The 21839-nt window shown below is 41.6% G+C and overlaps 1 protein-coding gene across 12 annotated transcripts in view; it reads right to left on the bottom strand.

Moving 5' to 3' along the window:
* The window catches only part of PPFIBP1 (PPFIB scaffold protein 1), a 118054-nt gene that overhangs the window by 8096 nt on the left and 88119 nt on the right, over window positions 1-21839 (bottom strand). For 3 of the 12 annotated variants that reach the window (XM_086757131.1, XM_086757184.1, XM_086757140.1), the window contains 15 exons: window positions 20950-20982; window positions 19575-19636; window positions 18811-18895; window positions 15679-15836; window positions 14603-14733; window positions 13261-13314; window positions 12024-12084; window positions 10897-10926; window positions 9553-9724; window positions 8025-8057; window positions 5593-5734; window positions 5195-5323; window positions 4362-4512; window positions 3279-3390; window positions 3044-3132 (listed from right to left, as the gene is read on the bottom strand). In XM_086757131.1, coding sequence (XP_086613257.1) covers window positions 3044-3132; window positions 3279-3390; window positions 4362-4512; window positions 5195-5323; window positions 5593-5734; window positions 8025-8057; window positions 9553-9724; window positions 10897-10926; window positions 12024-12084; window positions 13261-13314; window positions 14603-14733; window positions 15679-15836; window positions 18811-18895; window positions 19575-19636; window positions 20950-20982 — 1442 coding nt within the window. The remainder of the gene's footprint in view (window positions 1-3043; window positions 3133-3278; window positions 3391-4361; window positions 4513-5194; window positions 5324-5592; window positions 5735-8024; window positions 8058-9552; window positions 9725-10896; window positions 10927-12023; window positions 12085-13260; window positions 13315-14602; window positions 14734-15678; window positions 15837-18810; window positions 18896-19574; window positions 19637-20949; window positions 20983-21839) is intronic. The other 9 variants (XM_086757167.1, XM_086757193.1, XM_086757177.1 and 6 more) reach the window with 6 other exon arrangements.

Below are 21839 nucleotides of genomic sequence, written 5' to 3'. Positions count from 1 at the left end.
AGGAGGGGAGAGACGGAGCCTTCTGGCACCCAAGGGGGCTCAACTCACAGGACACATATGGTGAACAATGGCGAAGCAAACAGAAGGTATAGATGAAGCTCACAGATTTAAAAAAGGCTGCTGGTACTACCCAACACTTTGACCTGCTGACAGGTCTGCAAACCAAGCAACGCAGAAGATGTCACATTTTGCCCACCTCTGGTTTCATTCCAACGACTAGCCCCAGAAATTTAGCATTTCAAAACTGAGCCATGAAAAGCTTGTAAGGAGGAATATGTGACAGGCCTGGCTAGACCTCCCAGCTCGCTCGCTGCTGCCGCTCCAGAGGAGCACTGCAAAAGAAAAAATTCCCGTGCACTGCAACTGCGGTCACAGGCTGTGAGACTTGCGCTCCTGCTAAGGGAGGCTCTTCATTTGTAACTGAGTCCTAACTATGCCATCAAGTGTCTCAAAGTCTCTGCTTGTGCAAGTTGGCTGACAGGTAAGTTTATGCATCCTTGTGCCAGGGTTAACCTGGCTTAATATGTTTTAACATTACTTATGTGTTACAAACACTGGACTTTATTTTGTTAGTATATTTAAAACTAAATTCTTCCCTTGCCCAAATAAACTCTAAGATTAGAGTTTCTATTCTGTGGTTTGCTAAGTCAGGGTAACTTCATGTGATTTAAAAAAGTATTTTTTTCATACCTTGCATATAGCTGTATTCAGCTGATCATCTACACTGAAGCTGCTGTTATAATTTGATGGTTAAACTCTGCCTAAAAATATCCCTAGTTGATCTACAATTAAAGGGAAGCAACAGAAAGAATATTTGTTTAAAAGACAAAGCTCCCGCTACACATCCCTCCCCTGTCCATCTATTACTTTTATTTCTTTTTTAATAGAGAAAAGACTGACTGTTGAACAGTACAAGTGCCCTTACAATACAGCCTACGCTGCGTCCTATCTGCATTCAAGCCGCACCCAGGTAATTCAGTGGCAAAGTTTCCCAACACAAGGTCAAGCTCAAAGGAGCCTACTGGCATCAGATGTCCAAGACTTAAGAAGCAGAAGAAAGAAACTGCTCCTTACTTTTATATTAATGTCCAACCTAAAAAAAATAAAGGAAATAAACACCAAACCACATTACATAAGCAGGACATTTGACCAAAGTACACTCAACAGCAAAGTCATGTCAGGTAGCTGAGGCAGGTCAGTCCTGGGCAGTGGTTGCAGTTCCTGAACTGCACTGTGCTTATCTTACAGGAGGAAAGTTAGCTCAACCCTAGGTTTCCTGCCGGTTCTAATGTAAAGACTATACAAAATACATGCAAATGTGGCATAAAAAGCCTACTTTTACTCTGCCCATGGCATGGCTCATGAGAGAACAGCAGCGTGATTGATATATTCTTTGTTACACAGAAGGAAATAATATTGGCGACGGTCAGTTTGCATTTGTGTCTCCAGAGAAGAACAAAGGTCTGATTCTCATCTTACCTGAGACCTTACACAAAGGAAACCTGCTGGGTTGGCTTCACCTGACTGGCAGTAAGGTGGGGAGCTGACGCTGATGCTAAGCATTTTGAAACACATTATGCTAAAGCTATTAAATGTAGCCTGTTTTCAAACAAGCTGTCTCTTAAAACTTCAATTTTCTTCAAAGAAAATTGCTTGGGTTTTCTTCACCCCTAAGCATCCACATGAATAGATAAGCAGACTGAATGTTTGCTCACCGAAGAAAAAAATTCCACCTACTTCTATTCATTAATAACAACCTGAACAGCAAAGGCCCAGCTGCATGAGCTGTGACCACAGAATTTGCATACTTTAGTGTACTTACAAACGCTGCCTGAGAATATCAGTGTCAGGCACAATGATTAAGCACAAGATTGCCCATTTCTCATGCATGAATCTGAGCTCTTGCTTACTATGTCTGCTCTTCCACCTTAAAATAGTATCTTTAAAGTTGGAAAGAATAGAGGAAATATTTGCAAGTGAGTAGTAGTATCAGGCCTATCCTTTTAGTGGTAGAGGTAGTGACCCCCATGAGCCTTCTCCCTGCAATTATCTAGAGAATCTGAAGACCCAATTTATGAACCACTCCACAGCTTTGAAATTATTGTCAGAAAGTCTCACAAGACACACGGGATGTTTAGCTGTTGGAGAGAAGTCTGTACTTTTCGTACACTACATGTGCATAGGTGTAGCCTCTGTGACGGTGCGAAAAGAAGAGTAAGCTCCAATTTTAGCTTCCTTCCAGTAGATCCAGTCATCCGGTGCAAAACTCACATGTGCAGACAGCAACCACTTGGTACTTTTACATTCCTTTTTAAAACTTTCAACACAGGCCCCGGGTAACGCACAGACAGTGTGCCGACCTCCACACAGGCGTCAACTTTCTGCTCTAGGAAGCTGTAAATGATCTGGCTCTCCGGCTCCTTGTGGACACTGGACCCCAATAAGGGCCCATAAGGGACCTGAGAACGGTTGTCTGTGACACATGAGCTGCCCAAGTAGCCACAGATCCCCTTTCTGCATTCCAAAAATGGGCTGCTCGTGGGGCCAGCTGGGATTTGGCCATTGGTGGTTGGCATAGGAGGGCCAAGAGGAAGCACTACCCCTCCAGCCACAGCCAGCTGTCTCTCGGAATCACCTGCTACTTGGCTTCCCCCTTACAGCAAGGGCAGGAGGGTGGTTTGGGGCTACGGCTGCTGCAGGGGGAAGGCTTGGGGGCAGCTGAGAGGAGGTGAATGTAGGAAGGGGAGAAGTCTGCTTGCAGAAGTGCATGGTAGGGCGTGGATCCTGGTGCTGTAGGATGCAAAAAGAGTTTGCTGCTGCTGACAAATTGACCCAAAGGGAGCAGGAGAAAGACGGAAGCTTGGATGGAGAGGGAGGAGGGTGTTAAGTGAATTTAACATCTCTGCAGTCGCAACAGTAGGCACAGTGAAAGCAGGTCTCTCCAGTCTCACCTGGTCTGCACTGAGCTATCTGGATGTACACCAGCATGCATTAAAGTGGGGAGAAACTAAGAACACAAACAAGATGTCAGGAAAAGACTCACCACAGTCATGTAATGGAGCATCCGGCCGTCCACCTTTCCTTCATCAAACTGGGTCTTATACTGGGGGAGGCCAATGTCATCCAGCCACCCTACAGCAGAGACAGACACTCCTGTTAGTGCGGTAGCCAAGTTACCTCACACCAGTTAGTGTTCTTCTCAGGCTTTGAGCCCCAAATTAGCTATGATTAGAAACCCCTAGCAAAAGTTGCTGCTTCAGCATGTAATAAAATCTTACTGGTAACCCAGTGGTAATCTAGTTTTCCATGATTGTTTTCCTCTTCAGACCCAAGCGCCTGCAGGGCAAGCTGAAGCTTCTTCCGATGCAATGGGTGCTTTATCCCAAGCTCCTGTGAAAGGAAGGAAAGCAGTAAACCTAGAGACAATACTGCATTTTATTTCTCCCTCTGCTGAATTACAAATGGTTTCAGACAGTCACACCGCACACAGGCAGGTAAGGTTAAAAGAATGATTTAGTTAAGACCACATGAAGGTCCCAGGAATTACTGAAATTTATCTATACTTCCAAATGCATAACACCTTCCCTAATTTAGTCGCAAAGGCAGCCATTCCAGGATCTCTCCAATCCCTCAGACACTTTCACCAGTGCTTGCTAGTTAGCATCTCCTCTGATAACATTATGACAAGCCACTGTGTCCGCATCGCACTTTTCTTATTCTGGTTTTAGTATAACCACAACTTTGAATTAGCTCACTCCCTCATTGAGAAAACAGGGTTACTTTTGGTGAGAACAGTAATTTTTAACAGCTGAAAATTCAAATGTTAGCAAATACGGTGGATTTGTATAGATTGAATCAACTTTTTTACCATTTCTCATTTTAGAAAACAAGATGTAAACAAATCTATAACGATTTTAAGACAAAGAAAGGGATTACCTTTGCGTGTAACAAATCCTCATTCCTCTTTGCGTAAAAATATAGTCAGACCAAAACAGCAGCTTTTTACACCTTTCTCACACAGGTATAAAATAACTGTACCATACACAAGTGCTAATGAATCTACAAATCCATGAGATAATAGGGCACTCTTGTGTGCTGTTTTTAAAGTGGCATAGCACATTGATATGTCCATGCTTAATGAAGTTAAACCACATCTTTGTAATTATTAGTTTCATTACAGAGCATTACATTTCTATGAAACTTCAATTAAAAAGAAACAGAACTGGCATTACTGCAGATGACAAAATTTTAAAAATTAATCTTTTTTTTTAATGGATGCACCTTACAGACATTATTTATGTGCACAGAGATAGCAATTTTTTGAACGTTTAACTGAAAGCAGTGTTTCCAGTATTTCTCACCTTTTCCAGATCCTGCTGAGAAGCCTGCAGAAGAGTTTGCCCAGACAGTATCCAGTGTTTGCCGTTACTAATGTAAGATCCTAGCCCTTGGTCCTGGAGCCAGTTGCAAACCTGCTCCTTTGTCCACTTTGCAAATGGCATGTCCAGCTCACTACAGAAGATTTTACAGAAAAAAAAAAGACTGATAAATCCCATGCCTTGAATTTATTTATTCTCATACATAACGATCAAATCAAAATCTAAGCCTAATTCATTTTGTGGGACTTGGGAAAATCTCTGTGGAAGAACGCGCATTACAGTCAGCGGTTAGGTGAGCCTCGTGAGGCAGAGGGTGTCTCTAGGTCTAAACTGTCAGCACCATGAAGCGCTGATTGCTGCTGATCTCCTGCCACTATCACAATAACCACAGTCTATTAATACCACTGAAAAAAAACACTTCTGCTGCCTAGGGTGGCTAAAACTCTGAAGTAAGACTTTTACTCTGAAGTAAGTCTTTTACTTTAGCCTTTAATTCCCAGACATGCAACAGGAAACGTACCAGAGGAATATCTGTCATTGCCACATGAGGGCTCACACCCTGTTTTGCACAGCCTCACAACTACAATCCGGCAAAGCCATGGGCAAGGAGCGCTCCACTTGCAACAGGACCCCCACACAACCAACCTCAATCGTGGAAAGACCATTTCTCAAAGGATTGGCTTTCATTTCCCTGCTTCTGTTTGCCAGGAGAGGGGACATTTCATTTTGGCACTGCGCTTCTCCTTTGAACCCTGGGCTTCACTGGAGCTGCCGGGAAGGCAAAGCACCAGCACACTTTGCACCACACGTCTTACTTGTGAGACTGCCCCAGGTCTCGAGACCAGCCCAGTCGTGGCCCCGCTGTTGCTCTTGTCCCTCCTCTTTTGAACTCCGTCTCGGACATGTCATCTGGGTTGAAGGTGGTAGACTGACTTCGTTTAAGTCTAGTTTTAAGGAAGAAAGCATATTCACATTTGACTAAGGAAAATGCATGCTTTTACTACTGCAACCAATATAGGTCAGATCTCCTGTGGGGTCTGTAGCTCTTCCTCGACCCCCCAGTGACCTGCTGTTAGCTCCCTCAAATGCCACACTGGCTCCTGCTCTTGAGACAGTAAACCATGGAGCCACAGGCTGGAGGGGGAAAAAGGGAAGATGTGTTCCCAGCAAACCCCCAGCTCCAGAGAACAATAATTTCTCATCTTTTACTTACTTTCCAAATAACTTCTTGATCCCTCTGGCCTTCTTCCTGGAATCTGGAGAAGGTGGAGTCATCTGTAGACTATCCATTTCTTTTGGCCGAGGTGGCAAGCCAGCCAGATCCAAATGATCTGCAGATCCCTTCTCCGTTTCAGCTATTAGAAAGCAAAAGCCCTGTCAAGACTCATTTGCACAGGACCTCACATGCTCCTGAACTCGGGAACGACTCTTGCTAAAATTATTGGGAGCCATCATGTTAAGAAAATGGAGCAAAGAGGGATGGGAAAAACCAGGAGAAACAACATGTGTTCCTCCTCCTTCATGGGCCTAACTGGGAACACTCCAAGGCAATGCTCTGCACTGGTTAAGTGCCTTGCATACAAGGTGGACTAAAAAACACCTCGTGAATCAATCAGTAAATTAAATCCCAAGTTTACTCTTCCTCGGGGAGCGCTCCTAACAGTCCTTTCCCAGAGCCAAGGCATGCGGATGCCCAGGAACAATTAGGTGCTGTGGCAGGGGACCAAACCAGGAGTTCCCAAAGCACAGAAAAATAATTGCCCTGCAGGCATCTTTCCTAATAACCTGCAGTATCCCATAAGTTCCCCATCCAGGAAATTCCAGCAGCAAACAACTCCTCCAGCCCCAGGAGCAGCAGGGCCCTCTCCCCTCACTTCTGCAAATCGTGGAATATTTTGTTCTTCTGCAGAGAAACACCAGGGAGTTTAGGCTCTGTCTGAACTAGATCTTCTGAGGGATGCACAAAGCATCTCTGACTAGAGACCCTCCACATTACCACCCGCTCTAAATGCATTAAATCTTTTATCTGTAGCTGTTTTTTTCTATGACAACAAACTCGAGGGCTCCTGTCCGTAAAAGGGAAGTTGTCACAAGATTGTTTAGTAGAAGCTAAACTAACAAAGAAGAAAACTAATTTAAGACCATTTAAAAAGGAAACTAAAAGAATTGCAGTACCTACTAGGCTACGTAAGCAGAGATGTGCCAGCAAGTGCCAGATAGCTGAATAAAACTGCCACGTGGAGTTTATGCCGCTTACTTGCTGGGGAACAGTGACCAGCATGAGCCTGTTCAGAGGAAGCAGCCGTGGCAAGGCGGCCTTGCAGCAGGCTGACAGTCAGGCCTGTAACCACTTTTACTGCTCTTTAACATGACTGTGTAATTAGAGGACCATCATTTGTTTCTGAAATGGACACTCAGACTTCCAGGATGAAACCAAACAAGTTATGTGAATCAAGGTAGAGCATATACTGCTGGGACATGTGATGTCAGGCCACAGGGCTAACGCTGAGGCAGCCACAACGTGCCAGGAAGAGCAACAAACTGCAAGCTTCGCCAGGGTATCTTTCTGCTGGGCAAAGTTTAGATGATTCAGCCAGAATACATTTGAACATGTCTCACTTTCCACGAATGCTTTAGATTTTAAACCTTGCAGTGAGGCAACAAGGTCACAAAAAAACACTATTTCCAGGCACGTCGGTTTGATCGCTATTGAATACAGGGATCCTGCTAGTGAGAGACAGCACTAGCGTTGAACCAGGCTTTTGCATTTGTGGTTTCTGCTTTACTTGTATACAAAAAAGTGCTAGCTTAGAAAAAACACATTTAAAGAGCATTCTAGAGAGAGAATACCAGGACAAGGTTGGGTGCATTAGTAGCAGAGATTTGCGGGTATTGCAACATTTGCTTCGTGTACCTTGCTCCCCTTCGTGCACTGACACAACCCTGACATTGAAGGGGCCACACGGGAAACCAAGAGAGCCTAGAGCACTTGGTCTCTTTGTCAGAAAAGGGGCACGCCGGGCGGCTGTACAACCACCCTGACTGACACAGCTCCACTTGCTAAGACAGGACCCTGCAGGTCTTACCTGCCCTGGCCAGAACCACCCAGGGAGTGGTCACATCACAGGACTGGTTTTCACTACACAAAAGGCTCCATCCTCATCTGCCCCAATTATTTCTAATTAATTTATTATATAATAAATATAACTACTTCTTAAAATAGGAATTATGCAGCCTTCCCCCTAGAATACCCCTAAGTGAATGCCTGGGAAATATACCTCATTCCCTGCTTCGCCACCCTCTAAACTCTCAGGAGCTCCAGCATAAGGGTGCCTCTGGTATTTAAACACCACCGATTCTCACCTGCTGCCTCGGTCTGTGGGTAACTTTGTGCTCAAAGTTACGGCAAAGGTCTCTGCAAATTAACCCGCAATCTCTCTCATTAGTAGCAGTTACTGAGAAATGGCACAGCTGACTTTTAGCAGAGGGCAGATGTTACATGAAAACTCCTTTTAGTGATGGGCAAGAGTTTTGATGCAGAGCTCTGGTGTCTAGTTCTTGTTTTAAAAGTGTGTGGCCATAACCAGCTGTTAGCAGCAGATACAACTCAGCGCTGGTACAGGCAGACATGCAGGATTACTATACCTAAAGTAGGTGCACTTGCACTTCGACTGCGATCTTCAGATATCCAAACAACGCACATAACCACACGCAGCACAACGGGAGAGAACACGCAAAGGGACAAAGTAAAACACAGTTCAAAACTTAAGTCAACAAAATACAAGACAAAAGGAGGGAGGTATATGAGACACATAAGTTACACACAACACAATTCACACAGAGATTAGGATTATCGGTTCACTTCACTGTTAATCCCCGCTATCACAAAAAAGAAATGCACCAGAGCTCTATGGTAGAGAGGGTAAAACAGCACTGCAGTCACTTTGGTGCCAGGAGGTCACTTGCTCCATGACACACTGGGAAAGTCATTCACGTGGGCTCCTGTGAGGTGGCAAAGTATCTGGACACCAGCTTTACAGATGGAAGCATTGAAATTTGGATAACATAAATAACTTACTCAAATTCACAAGACCCTGATCTAGATGGCCCATCTTCCAATCCTTTATGACAGCCACAAGTACTCCACTTTGTTAGATACATTAATTTCAGGATGAAGCAAATGATCACACAACAAGCACACATGAAATAAACCAAAGCAAAGAGTCTAACCCTCAGAACAGACTATACATCTGTTCCAAGTAAGCTAGCAATTCCCATGCTATACATCACAGGAAAATATTGGCAACGTACAATAAATGTGTAGTATGTTATTTCTTTTGAACAAAAGTCTAAGATTGTCTTTGAGTAAGAAAGAACAGGAGACAGAGCTCAACAGAGTAGAAGCTCTCCCCCTTCAGGCTTCTGAAAGACAGAGCTAAATTCCTAAATCTTGTGCAACAGAAAGCAAAAAAACTTCAGATGAATGGCAGTAGCTCCGATGCACTGACTCACTTGATGCTTGAACTGGAACAGTGGAAAGACCACTATAGCAGGGCAGTGAATGCAAGTGGGATTTTAGCTGGTGGCAACAGAAACTTCTCCATTAAGCAGAACATTTTGTTTATTTCTTTGTCATGTGCAAATATCATCAAATGAGAACACCAAAACACGTCCCCTGCCCAGGTCCAAAAATAAACATGAGCTTGAATAACTCATCAATCTTGTTCCTGTTGTCACAATCTCTTTTGTAAGGCTGCTTACACATAAAATAAAGAGGAAGATTGAATGCTGCTGCCTCATTCCCATACATCTGAAAATCTTATGAAAGATATACTGAGGATTGAGCCAGGGGAAAAAAAAAGCCCACAAATCCCATGTGTGAACTCCTGCCAGACAGCCAGCATTTCAAAACAGCAGCAATTCACTACAAGATCCCAGGGGAGATATCACAGCAGAGGCTGAAACAGATCAAATACTTCATCACATCAGTGAGTTTTTTCTCTGGGATTTTTTTTGCTGCTGTTTGATATTTTCCAAACATTCTACTGAGAAAAGTGCCACCAAGTCACAGTGAGACTAAGGCTGACCTTCCTGTTTCTTAAGACAGCTCCAGCTGTTGTTAAGATCCTTGTTCAAAATACACAGAATCTGCAAGCAGGTGCACAATACGTACCCAGATTGGGGGCACTCGCAGTCCTCTTGTTATTTTTTATCTTGAAAAAGCCTCGTCCAAATGAAGACCTGACTTTACGGGTACCAAAACTATCCTCGTCGCCTGTGCCACCATGAGAAGGAGACTTTGGAGGAAGGGTCGCAAAACTATTACTTTCCATAGGAGGTTTAACCTGCTCAAGTTAGGGAAATAAAGATTCAATATCAGGGAATTGCAAAAGGCCTTTTGAGAGAGACTGCAAAGTGACTGCTGACAGAAAATCTGGAAAGTCACTCTCATGTGTTACTACAAGAAAACAGAATGCAAAAGCCATAGAGAAAAACATAAAGATCTTAATTTGAACACATTCAGGAACCAGGATTACTATCACTACCTTCTAAGAGTAACCTATCTTCTTTAAGATATTTCTCAGTTTCTGCAAGTCTGTCTTATAGGTATAGAAAAGGTAAAAATACAGTCCTGGAGGGTTTTGAACTTTTCTAGTTTTCCAGAGTTTCTGTCTCCCCCACCAGTACCTGTAAGCGCAGTGGGAAGCAAAGAAGGACAGTGTATTGGATCTCTGCCAAGTGCCAGACAGCCCCTTTGGTCTACCACTGCGTTGCAATTTCAGAATTAATGGATTAATTGACTATGTCCACTGCCAAAGCTGAGAGGAAATTAAGTATCAAGTAAGGAGTACAAATGCCAGGACAGACACCAGACACATCAGTTAACCAATTTAAAGCACCAGTTTTAACCTTGTTGGTTGTATCACCGTCTCACACAAACACATTCACAGTCCAAATGTGATCCTTTGGCTTTTGCTGAATGGATACAGCATTCACCCTGTAAGTGGTAACTGAGGTGTGTTGTCTCTGATCAGATCTTCCTACAGGTAATAACTGTTGCATGGAAATGCTGGCCGTACCATGGGGCAACTGTTCTGGAATGACAGTCTCTTTAGGAACACAGCTGCTACTCCCAGAAAACAATTTGGAAAGCCAAAGGTTTTTAAAGAGATACTAATCAAAGGTAATTACAGAGTCAGTAAAATACTTAATGGTTAGCTTTGCTAATTATCTAGTGGTAGAATATGTAGGGGAAACATTAGCTTAGATGGCAACCTTATGCTCAACCAGACTGAAAGATAATCCACATGTGAGAAGACAAGAACGTGCGAGACACTATAAGCCTGACACTGAAGTGATGGTGACAACCATCATATACTCCTTGCTATCTTGTCTGTACGTCTGCTACTCCCCCTCCGGAACTGCATGCTGCAATTTCACACAACTGAGTCTTTCAAAACCTGCTCACTGTCTGTGTTTCTCTACATACACGCATGAGCACGCACACACACGTTACCTCTGTTGACTTCTGTGCAAGGTCTCTGTCCTGTTTGGGAAAGATTAAGACAGACATTTAAAAAGTCACGGTTTACAGTCAGTATTCAATTAATTATGGTTACTCTGAATTTAATTATCACTGAAATACGCTTCCCTGTCTATCTTTTTTTCCCCCAAAATAAAGCTCTTCAGAGCTGTATTTCACACAGATTAAGTCTTGCTTTCTTTGAGGTCAGTGCATTGACACGACCGTTGCTTCAGTCTGCTTTGTAAAGGATTAGCCACGTACATAATTAGCCACACGCAGTCTGTTAAGGCACTAATGGGAACAACTGGCTGAGGGGACCGAATGCAGGAATCAGACAGGGTAGAAGCCAAGTAGATAAAACATCCACAGCCCCCATATCCCTTGGCTAGCCAAATGAACCCTAACCCATGAACCCCAGCTTTCATCATCAATTTCTGGTTACATTTGCCGTCCTGTTAACATCCCTCCTGAGCCGTAAGGCACAGCTCAGCAGTTTAGGTATCAGAGAACTCAGGAGCTTTTAGCAGTTTAGGCTGTCAAAAAGAGCAGAGCAATTACCCTGATTTGATGACATTGTTAGAGGCTAGCTGCTTTTGGTCACTTCTAAAGAGCCCTAAACTGAAGCTATCAACAGAAATACAAAGGTTCCAAAGGTTCAGTATTTTGTTCCTGACCACTTTAAACATCTAATCACCCCAGACTGTATTTTACAATGCACTAATTACATGGCCTTCCAAAATTATTTGCCTTAAATACAGGTAGGAGTGGTAGTGGGACTTACTTTCTTCTCATCCTTAAATCAGAAAAGCATATCAACTAAAAAAAAAAACCACCTCATTATCTGAGGAAAAACACAGCATGAGAGTCTCAGGTAAATGTCTCATTAAAAAAAATAAAAAAAAAAAAAAAGAAGCCCTGTTTTTTCAAGGACAGATCTTCTCCTTTAACGGCATCTAGAAGATGTCACATGTGTATGACCATTGCTAAGACATGACATGAGGAGGCCTACTGGCTCAGAATTTCTCAGAAGGCAACTGGATGTCCATGGGGTCACTGCCACAACAGATACATCACCCCTATTTCTAAAGGGATGAGAAGAAGTAAGAGCCCAAACCAACCACGTCGGATGTCTCCTTCCTCAAACTGCTCAGACTGCTGGACTTCTGCAGCGAAGAAGTTCTGAAACGACGACATAAAAACCAAGCTAAGTTACTGGAATTAAATTTGTAAGACAAATACACTCTCAGGAATCAGCTTTAAATAAAGCATTATCATACATGATGAGATAAACTGAAAACAAAGACACTTTGAATTGAGGCAATCAATGCACTAATCAGAGCCCACGCAATCTGATGAGATACTGTAAGAACCTCCACATTGTAATTACTGCTGCTAATGCTTCAGTGACATGATGCCTACCTTTGAATATTTTTGGCTTCATATTTAATGTTACAGTCTCAGAAGCATAAGCAGAAGTTATCACAAAGGAAGTGATATAAACAAAAGTTATGAAAACCAGTATTTTTAGCAACAAGCTTCTGACTAATTTAATCCTTAAAGGAGCCAAGCATATTACTTCAAGCACGTGTGTTTTAGTATTTTATCTTCAATTCCATTTTCCATTTCAGATCAGATATCCCCCACCTTCTGGTGGGATTTACAGCCTAAAACACTTAAGTCTGGTTGAAAACAAAATTACCTTTAAAGTTTTTCTTGCAACCAGGTATAAATTAAGAATAACCACTGAATTCTACAAAATTATCTATCTTCATACCAACTTAACAGGAGTAGAATTTGGCTTCAGGAATATTCTCGTGGCACTACGTCACTCAAAATAAAACCAGCTGCTGGGCCTCACACTGTGTAGCAGACAAGCCCTGTTGACTTAAGCTACTTACTAACAAATCGCTTTGTCTCAACTTCAAGTTCATAAATTGCCCCACTGATTTCCCTCAGGAATATGGCTATGTGGCAGAAGCTAAAATTATTTTCTCTTTGTAGTCAGGTAATTATCTTTGCCCCCACTATCAAAAGGAAAAAAGCAAATCATGTGGACATGCACTATGAAATACTGTAAATTTAAAAGTATCTTGACAGCCTACAACCTGATTCGAGATGCTTCACAATGTAAAAGAAATTAACCGCACATGTGCACAGATAAAGCATTGGAAAATAGCGATCACAAAAAAAACATAGGACATGAGAAGAAAAGTACCACCACTAAATATTGTCTCGGCTAGAATTAGTTGACGTATTCACATGTGTATGTAAAATATGGGGGGGTGATGGGGGGGTGTTCAAGTCTACAACCACATATAAATATGTTTCCCAAACATTTTTTATTGTGTTACTTACACTGGACTATCACGCAGCTGAGTTTCTGGGGAGGAACTTGCTGATTTTCCTTCACTGTAAAAACAAAAAAAGATACGAAAAAAATAAGGCATTTGGGGATCCTATGCAAATACCTCGCTTATCCATAAATCCCATCATCTCAGCCTGCATTAATTCTGTTTTCACTTCAGCTGTTACGTTACTAACACATTGCAGCTTTTCTCCTCTACAGTAGCAAGTCTTGTAAAAGACAAAGGACAAAGGCGAGCTCAAGAACTCCAGCAAAGACAACTCGCACTGTCAGTCAATAACAATACTGCACTATCCAGCTTAAATAAATGCAGAGGTTACAGCACATGCAGGGTCTGCAGCTGCACCAAGTAGTAGAGGTCACTAGCTCCCTGTGGGTCACCCAGAGCGCTGGGCATTTTGTTGCAGGTAGTGCTTTGTTTTGGGTTTTTTTTTCAAGACAGGACAGAAATGAAATCCCTGCTGGTGATGGCTAGAGCTGCATGAGGTCACAGCAGAAACCAAGCAAAGCTGGTCTTCTGGATAGAATGCTTTCCTTAACTGAAACTGGAAAAAAATCACACATTAACTTGTGCTTGCACTGGTTTTTCACATTGAGATAGATGATGGTTTTAAGTCAACAAAATTCCCTTCCTCACCTCTGGATTCTTAGTATACGATACTCATTTAGATAAAGTCAGGGATTTGGACTCGGAAGAAGAAACCCTAGCAATCCTAAAATCTCAGGCAGGGCTCTCATAAGAGTAACTGAAGAAATATTTTTCTTTTCTTCATGTCAAAGGACGGCAGCAAGAGTATCTCTTTCTTCAATCTTTTGAGATGCCTCTTGGGTTTCCTTCTGGGGCTCCATTAACAGCTCAAGGTTAGAGTCGGACAGTTCTTTCGTTGCAGTTTTGGTGGTAGCTTACAACAATCTTTAGCAACTGTGGAAAATGTCTGAATGCAAATAATCAAGAATGCATTTGTGCTAGCACAGCCAACACTATCTCAGCCAGACCTAGATGATGTAAACCTAGATAAAAATAAAGATCCTGTGTCCTTTGTTACATTAGATCAGTTTTTCTCTCCTTCTGTTCATTTCTTGTGAAGCAGCTGGTATTGAGTATGAGTGCTGCTACAAGCAACAACTAGACCAATGCTTGATTACTGAAAAAGATTTAATCGATGCACTTTACGAACATAACCTTAGTGTGCTATAGCTAGTCAAGTGAATGCTAGGCCTGTTTAACTGACTTAATGACTTGACAACATAGTAATTGACAGACCATTACTCTCATTAAACATCATAGAATATTTGGATTTACGATTGAAAAATACATGGAAACAATAATACCTCATTTCACTTGCAAGGTCTGGCCTAGGCTGCATTTTCACTTTCTCGGCAACAGTTTCTGAGTTCTTGGATGTTGATGAAAAAGAAGGGATTGAAATCTGTAAAATACTGGTATGGATCTGTAAGGAATTCTAAAAAGAATGAAGAATACATGTTACACTGTTTTGAGCTGAAATTAAGCAGTCATAAATGAAAAAAGAGCAACAGATAAACTATGAAAAGAAGGATTTGAAATAAAATTTTTAAAAGTTACTTTCTTCTTTCTTTCTATTGTAATACAGTGCTGATTTATTACTTGAAAGATAGCACTGAAGATAAAACATGAATCACTGCACAGATAAGCTACAGCATAGATAAAAATTTCAAAGTCTCCCAAAGCTGCCTGCTAAATCTATCTCTACCACAGACCCCATATAAGGTAGCTCACTTTTCAGGACTCCTGTCCTCAGCCACTCAGAGAATAACCAAAAAGCTGCTAAATATTTAGTTTAATTTAATTTAGTTTTCTTCATAGTGTGTTCATGCTGTTTAGTTAAGTAAGTCAAGTCCCTGGTCTGACACAGAGCTGTAAGAGATCAGATCTATAGTTTTATTACTGGAAAATGTGATTGTAAAAATCAGAGATTGAACCACAACCTACTTATCATTTAATTGAATGGATGTAATGATGATTGCATCCTTTTAAATATGACAGGATAAATTCATTAAAAGTCCCCACATGTTTATTTCAAATTCCTGACAAATTAAATGCAGCTGCTAAACTAGCTATGTTTAATATGAAAAGTGATTTCTATGTTTGATAGGAAAAGTAGTTTAGACCCATTCTCATGACAAATACAGCTATTTGATGCCATTTAATGATTAAGAAAAATAACTTTAACTGAACTAAAATTACACTTTTCAGCAGCTTTCACAAGAAAATCACATTCTCCAAATGGATATGGGATACTACTAAAAACTGTGCAACCCAGAAAAAGTATTTTCAGAAACCTGAGTTTTGGCATCTGCAGTAGGAATCCGGCACAAGCAATGTTTTCAAGGAGTGGTGGCGTTAAGTGAGGAAGAGAAAAATATACCTCTTCATGAATATTCATGTTAAACTCATCGTGGATTGGAGATGACGTTACTGGGGTTGGGGATGGGCTCTTCTCTGGGTCAGTCAGACTTGGAGTGTCCAATAAAACTGTGGAAACAGACCCTGAATTCAAGAAGTCTTCACTGTCACTTTCCTTGCCTGAAGGGAGAGAAGATGAAAACATGTTGGCTTTACTTCTGGTAAAGTAAAGGTCCCATGCAAGGTGCAGCCGGTGTGTTCATTTACGGGCCAAAAAGAGAAGAAGCTAGGATTTTAATTTTTTTTTTTCAGGAGAGACTACAATAGGAGAAGGAGAGTCACTGCCAAATGTCACTTCCCAATTCAACCACAACACAGCAGTGTTGGAGCAGAGGGAGGACATACATTTAACAGTAAAAAGCCCAGCAAATGCCCTCAGGGCATTTAGTGGGATCAGTTTCAACAAGCCGAATAAACTGGAGTAGTTATTTCGTGTCCTGTGTTCTGGAATTTCATACTAAATACTTCTTTTCCCTTATTCACTACAGAAAGACCAGGAGGTCAAATCTGCCTGATACTTAAGATGTCTCTATGGTATCTTCAAGATATCCATAGGAAAAATGCAGCCCACTGCACAAGAGTCTAACAGCAGCTTTTAAGTGACTACATTATGTTTGCAGACTGACACAAATTGAGTGCGTCTCATTTAATTAATGCCATAGCCTGCACCAGCATCTGGCATCCTCTGCTCCCAACGAGCAACTTGCTGCTCCTGAACTGCCTCAGTACTACCAAAAGGCTGGGATTTCCACGGCTTGTCGTCAATACCAGAGTACTGACACTGACAAGAAAAAGTTACAGGCAACCAATACTTTCTAGAAAGTGAGCAGAAACCTAGCACTCATTGTCAAAGATCTGATGCAAATACAAGCCAAAGTCTGTTCACAGCAAAAATCTCTTGCACATTTTTCAACTGCTTGAAATCTGTGTCCATGCTCCATGAACTGATCATAAAGCACAGTTCCCAGAGACTCGAGGTCTGTTTTAACACCCTCTTGTCTTTGAAGGCATAGCACTGCATGACAGAGCAGTTCTTACCTAGTTTGAGTAGTTTTACTCATTCAAAAAATGCTACTCCTCCAACACTCCCTATCATGTTTTACCCTCATTATCACCTTTCCTCTTCCCTCGTTGATAACGTGCTTTCCCAGCTTTGCAGATCGAAGACATGCAGCTGTGTCCTTAGTGGCCTTCACTGGTTTTGAAGAAGGAAAAGCCCTAACACACCAAGATCTGAAGCCCGCAGACAGTTTTCAGCCCAGCATGCTCTGGAGCATGCCAGCTCTCATCCAAGCTTATGTCCATGACACTGGACTAAGAGAAGCTGCTTCCTGCACGCACCACTGCGCCCACCTCCGGGGCTGCAGTGCTTGTGGGGGAGCAGAACAGGCAGCTGGAGACCGTGGCCGAAGGCTTTCACATGGCCCTGCAAATCAGCCAGCACCCTCAGCAGCAGACGTCAGGATCTCCTTGCTGCAGTCACCGCCTCCCCACAGGGATGGCCTCTCAAAAGCCAGGCAGAAGCAAAAAGGGGCACCAGGAACCTCTCTTTTCCCTGGGCCTTAGCCCCAGTCTTGGCAGCTCTGCCCTCTACTTTTCTTGCCCTGGCCCAAGACAGCAGACCCAAGAGCCCAAATGTGAACCCACCACCACGAGAATATGTATTTTTGCCTCTTCACTCATTTCTGGCTACTGACAAAAGGATCCCTGGGGCTCTTACATCCCTCTCCTAGGAAGGTCATCCATCTCCAACATTTGCACGGCCAACAAAAGGCACAAGTCCTTGTCTGTCCTGAAGAAGCTCAGGCAATGAGCTTGGGTCAATTCAAGGTCTGTGGAAGGCTGGGTTAGTCTTCTCTGGTGTTCAGAGGATTTAATGACAAAGGAGGTTTCCATAAAGCAGTAATACAACACTGTGGTGCACTGACTTTTAAGTTGTGCATCTATTACACGTGCATACATTATCAGAATGCTAATGTCTAGAATTTGTTGGAGATAGGTCTTTCAGAGGACAGTGAGCTACAAAATGCAACTTGAGTGCTGAAAGAACACAATGATGCAGGGAAAAAAAAAAATCTACCAGGCCAGGATTATTGCTGTAAAGGGAGATGCCCATTTTCTAACACCTAAGTGTTTTCATCTGAAAACACAGAACCATTTCAGTGTAATCTTCTACATGTGTTTCTTTTGATTTTCTTTTAAGGGAGAAAGGAGAGAGAGCGAGCGTATTCAATGCAATCACATCAATCTAATGACCATCTCAACATTTATCACCTTCGGGGATCAGAAGCTCCTGGATCTGGAAACCTCCACCAGTCTTAGAACATACGGAATGGACCGTTACATGATAAGGTATATATATTCCAGCTCCCATTTCAGCCACACAGTTAAGCTCACTATCTGGTGGCGGAGAAGGCTTTTTTTTGGAGGGATATGTGAAAAAAGACTGGTAGGAAAAGCCAGCCTGGCCCCACACTGTGGTAAGGAAGGAGAACTATTCCACAGCTTCTGCACATGGTGGTCTGCAAAGGCTTCATTACATGACAAAACCATGGTGTGTCATCACAACATGGTCCTGGTAGCACATCCACTTCGCTACAGACACTTTTGCAGCTCTTGGGTATTGCTATTACAGTGTGCAGAGCTGCTGGGGCAGTGCTGGTTTGGCTTGCAGGAGACGTGCACGCTCAGGCACTGCTCTTCTCAGCTACCAGCTCCTCCCCAGGAATACATGCAAGAGAGGGGAACAGCAATTGTTAGCGGTTAATGTAGCAGCCAGCCCTGAAAGGCATTTCAGGAGGCTATGGAAAGAGCCTGAGAGCTTAACATATTCAAATTAATTTTACAAGGGGGAAATAAGCAACGTGACAATACGTTACTACTACCAGATGGTAAATGAGACAGGACCCAAACGTGCAGCTGCCTGGACAAAAAAAGGCAATTTACCAATTCACATCAGTTGAAGAACTGGCTTTTACTCTACTTAAGAGATACCTCCAAAGATAGTAAGTCTAAGAGTCAATATAACACTACCACAGTGCACCTAGGGTTTAAAAGAGAATAGAGTTTAGTATTTTCTTTTATTGTACAATACCTTTTTTACCTTGAGCCAATATGACCATGTCTTGAACTTTCTTGTACCTATTCAGAGACTGTCGAAGCTCTTCTATCTTCCGATCCTAAAAGAAAGGAAAAGTTTGACAGTGCTTCCTTCTTCAGCAAATCAAAAATAAGAAATACAAATACTAGATACTCTTCAGTTTAATTGGTTGTGAGACTAAAAGAAATGGGAAGTGTGGAGGGAACAGGATCCAGAACTCTGAGAGGCTTTAAAATATCAAAACTTGTATTTAGTAAAAACTATCATCTGGTTAATCACCAGAATTGTCCCAGCCTTGAAAGTGAGATTCAGCTCCCTCGTTAAGTCAAAGGTATAAATTTGCCATGTACAAAGAAAGCAGTAATCAAGGGATTTAGGGCTTTGGTGATCACAAGAAAACATCCTACAAAATGTACATGCATGTGAATGCACAAAACCATACATGAAAATAATTCATACTTTGCAGAAAGCCCTTGTATGAAGGAGCTCTTTTACATTTTCAGAACACAGTGCAAATTGCAGTCACACTGTGACTTGAATGACACAACAGTGTAAGGACTCTGTGTACAGGCAACAGAGCTCATAAATGATCAGTTACAGTCCCTTAAAGCCACTGCAGTGCTTCTGACTACAATGAATCATTGATTCTTACAAATTCGATTTTTTAATTGAATTGTGACAAGTTCATATGTGAAGATTTTCTTAGAGATTTAACTCAATCTGATGAATGATTACTGAAAAAATAATGACTTTGCTACCTTCTCTTCATTTGCTGCCATTAGAGATTCTACCGCCTTCTTCATTTTCTGTACCTCTATATCTAAAAACACAATACAGTTCTCTAAGTCAATTTAAATAAGACAGTGTAAGGAAATAAGAAAAACAGAAAACCTAGAAGTAACTCAGTAATATCTGAAAGTAAATTTACAAATTAAAAGACAAAACACATACCACTTAAATTCTACTTTAGATGGAAATACTTAGAAGAAAACCTTTTTTCTTCAAAAGCTTTCTTCTGACATTTTTATCAAGGAACTGATGGAAATTTCCTTACCCACCCCCCTAGCCTTAGGAAAACGGAAAAGCCAAGGGTAAAACTACTGCTTGACTTTCACTAACTCCCTCTTTCAAATAATCAAATAATTGCAAAACAAAAAGTCCAAAATATAAAATACTACATTTGGAGCGCAATAAAACACATCCTTATTACAGCAGTCAAACACCCCAAACGGCATCTCAGAAACCCACTGTACAAAGCAATAGGATGAATGGATATGATGAAGAGAGCATTGTGCAGTGATGCTTAGTCTTAATTCAGTGTGGATGCAAAAACGAGGACAGCACAATGGAATGATACAAGTATTTGCTGTGATGAGCAGTCATGCCAGAATATATATTGTAGTTCAGTCTTGGAAAAGGTCTCTAATACAGACATGAGTGTTCTGTGCTTCATCTATAATCCTTATTTACAAAGAAGTATAAATACACGGAAACATGTATGTTTTACCAAGGTTAGATTTTGGACGTGTTCTGGAAATTCAAAAAGAATGGAAATAATATTCATTTCTGCTAAAAATCTACTTTGCATAAACAAAGTAAACTTTCAATTTCATTACAAACATAGGCAGGTGGCCAAATTCACAGGCAAGAGAGACTTTTACCTGGTTTTAACTTCCTAAAATTCCTTGGAAAATAAATAGAGCAGGAAGAACATTTTCCTCCTTAATGAAATGCAAGAAAACAAGCTGGCTGGCTGGCTTTCTAGATGAAAGACATTAAAACCCATTGGGCTAAAACTGCAAGTGATCCAGTTCCAGTGATTTTCACTCAGCTATGCTAACAGAAAACCTGGTTTACTGGATTGCGACTGCATTTCATTGAGAGGCAACTCTTTTGTGAGTCTCCATGAGACCATATCGCTCTTTGCCTATCAGCTTTTCTTCAGAAAACTTTGTATTTCAAGTGTGATGTATCCACCCTTATCCTCAAATTTTACCGTAAGTGTGACTAAGGGTTATAGATGATGCAAACTAACAATGTTTGTTAAAGCAGTTTTGCAAACACATGCAGAAAGATGTTCTGGAAAGCACTTCTGAAATGCAAATGTTTGTGGAAAGACACCAGAAACCTTACTTTTATCTTTGAGCTTCTTTTTACAATTTTCATCTGTGCAGGAAAATCCATTGGATTTGAAATTAGCATGAAGGTTATGACATCAAGTAACTTTTAATACAATATTGATCCTCAAGGCGTTCCTCATATTTTGCAGAAGCAAGCAGTTCACAGTTTCAACCCGCGCTTCCCCAGTGCTAACACTCCTAACAACACACAATAGTCTCACTGCTCTCATACACAACTACCTCGCTCAAGGATATATTTTTCAACTGTATGTCTTCCCTTGTAAGGCCTCGGAAAAGGCTTATCCCAATAGATTCCTCTTAAGCTAACACTTTACTGGCAAAAGCCAGCTAAGTGAGAATGTATGCGTATTTGTCCAGAAAGCACAATTTAGCTAACGGGGGAGATAACTTGTGTTATCTGCAAATAGTTTTACTCCCGTACTTGCTCCAAGGGAGAAAAAAACATGGTTGATCATGGTTGAAGATCTGCTGAGCTATACTGAAAACTAAACTACGGCTGAGACCCAGAGAGTAATAGGAGTTCAATGTACACAGCAGCCCTCAGGAAGAAAAGCCCCATATAAGTAAGCCATAAATGCAACAAAACCAGACCTTGTTCACACTTAAATGTTCTAAAAAAAGGGAATCACAGTTCAATGTGGTCACTTTCAGTGCTATTACATAATGGTTTTCGAAACAGATCATTTTATTAAATAAAATGTGATGATGTACACACAGCATTTTCCTTCTCAGCTCAGAGGAGATCAATTATCCTCTTGTGGCTCAAAAGCACAGCCTTAAAATCAGCCATAGCTATCAGTGAGATACATTCAGAAATGAAATTGCAGCATGTCAAAAAAAATCTATGGAAAACTTTTGTGAGGCTTTAAAGAAAATTTTCTA

Source organism: Chlamydotis macqueenii, chromosome 1 (genome assembly GCF_036417535.1).
Source record: "Chlamydotis macqueenii isolate bChlMac1 chromosome 1, bChlMac1.mat, whole genome shotgun sequence".
Taxonomy (NCBI): domain Eukaryota; kingdom Metazoa; phylum Chordata; class Aves; order Otidiformes; family Otididae; genus Chlamydotis; species Chlamydotis macqueenii.
This window is presented reverse-complemented; position numbering and strand designations above follow the sequence as displayed.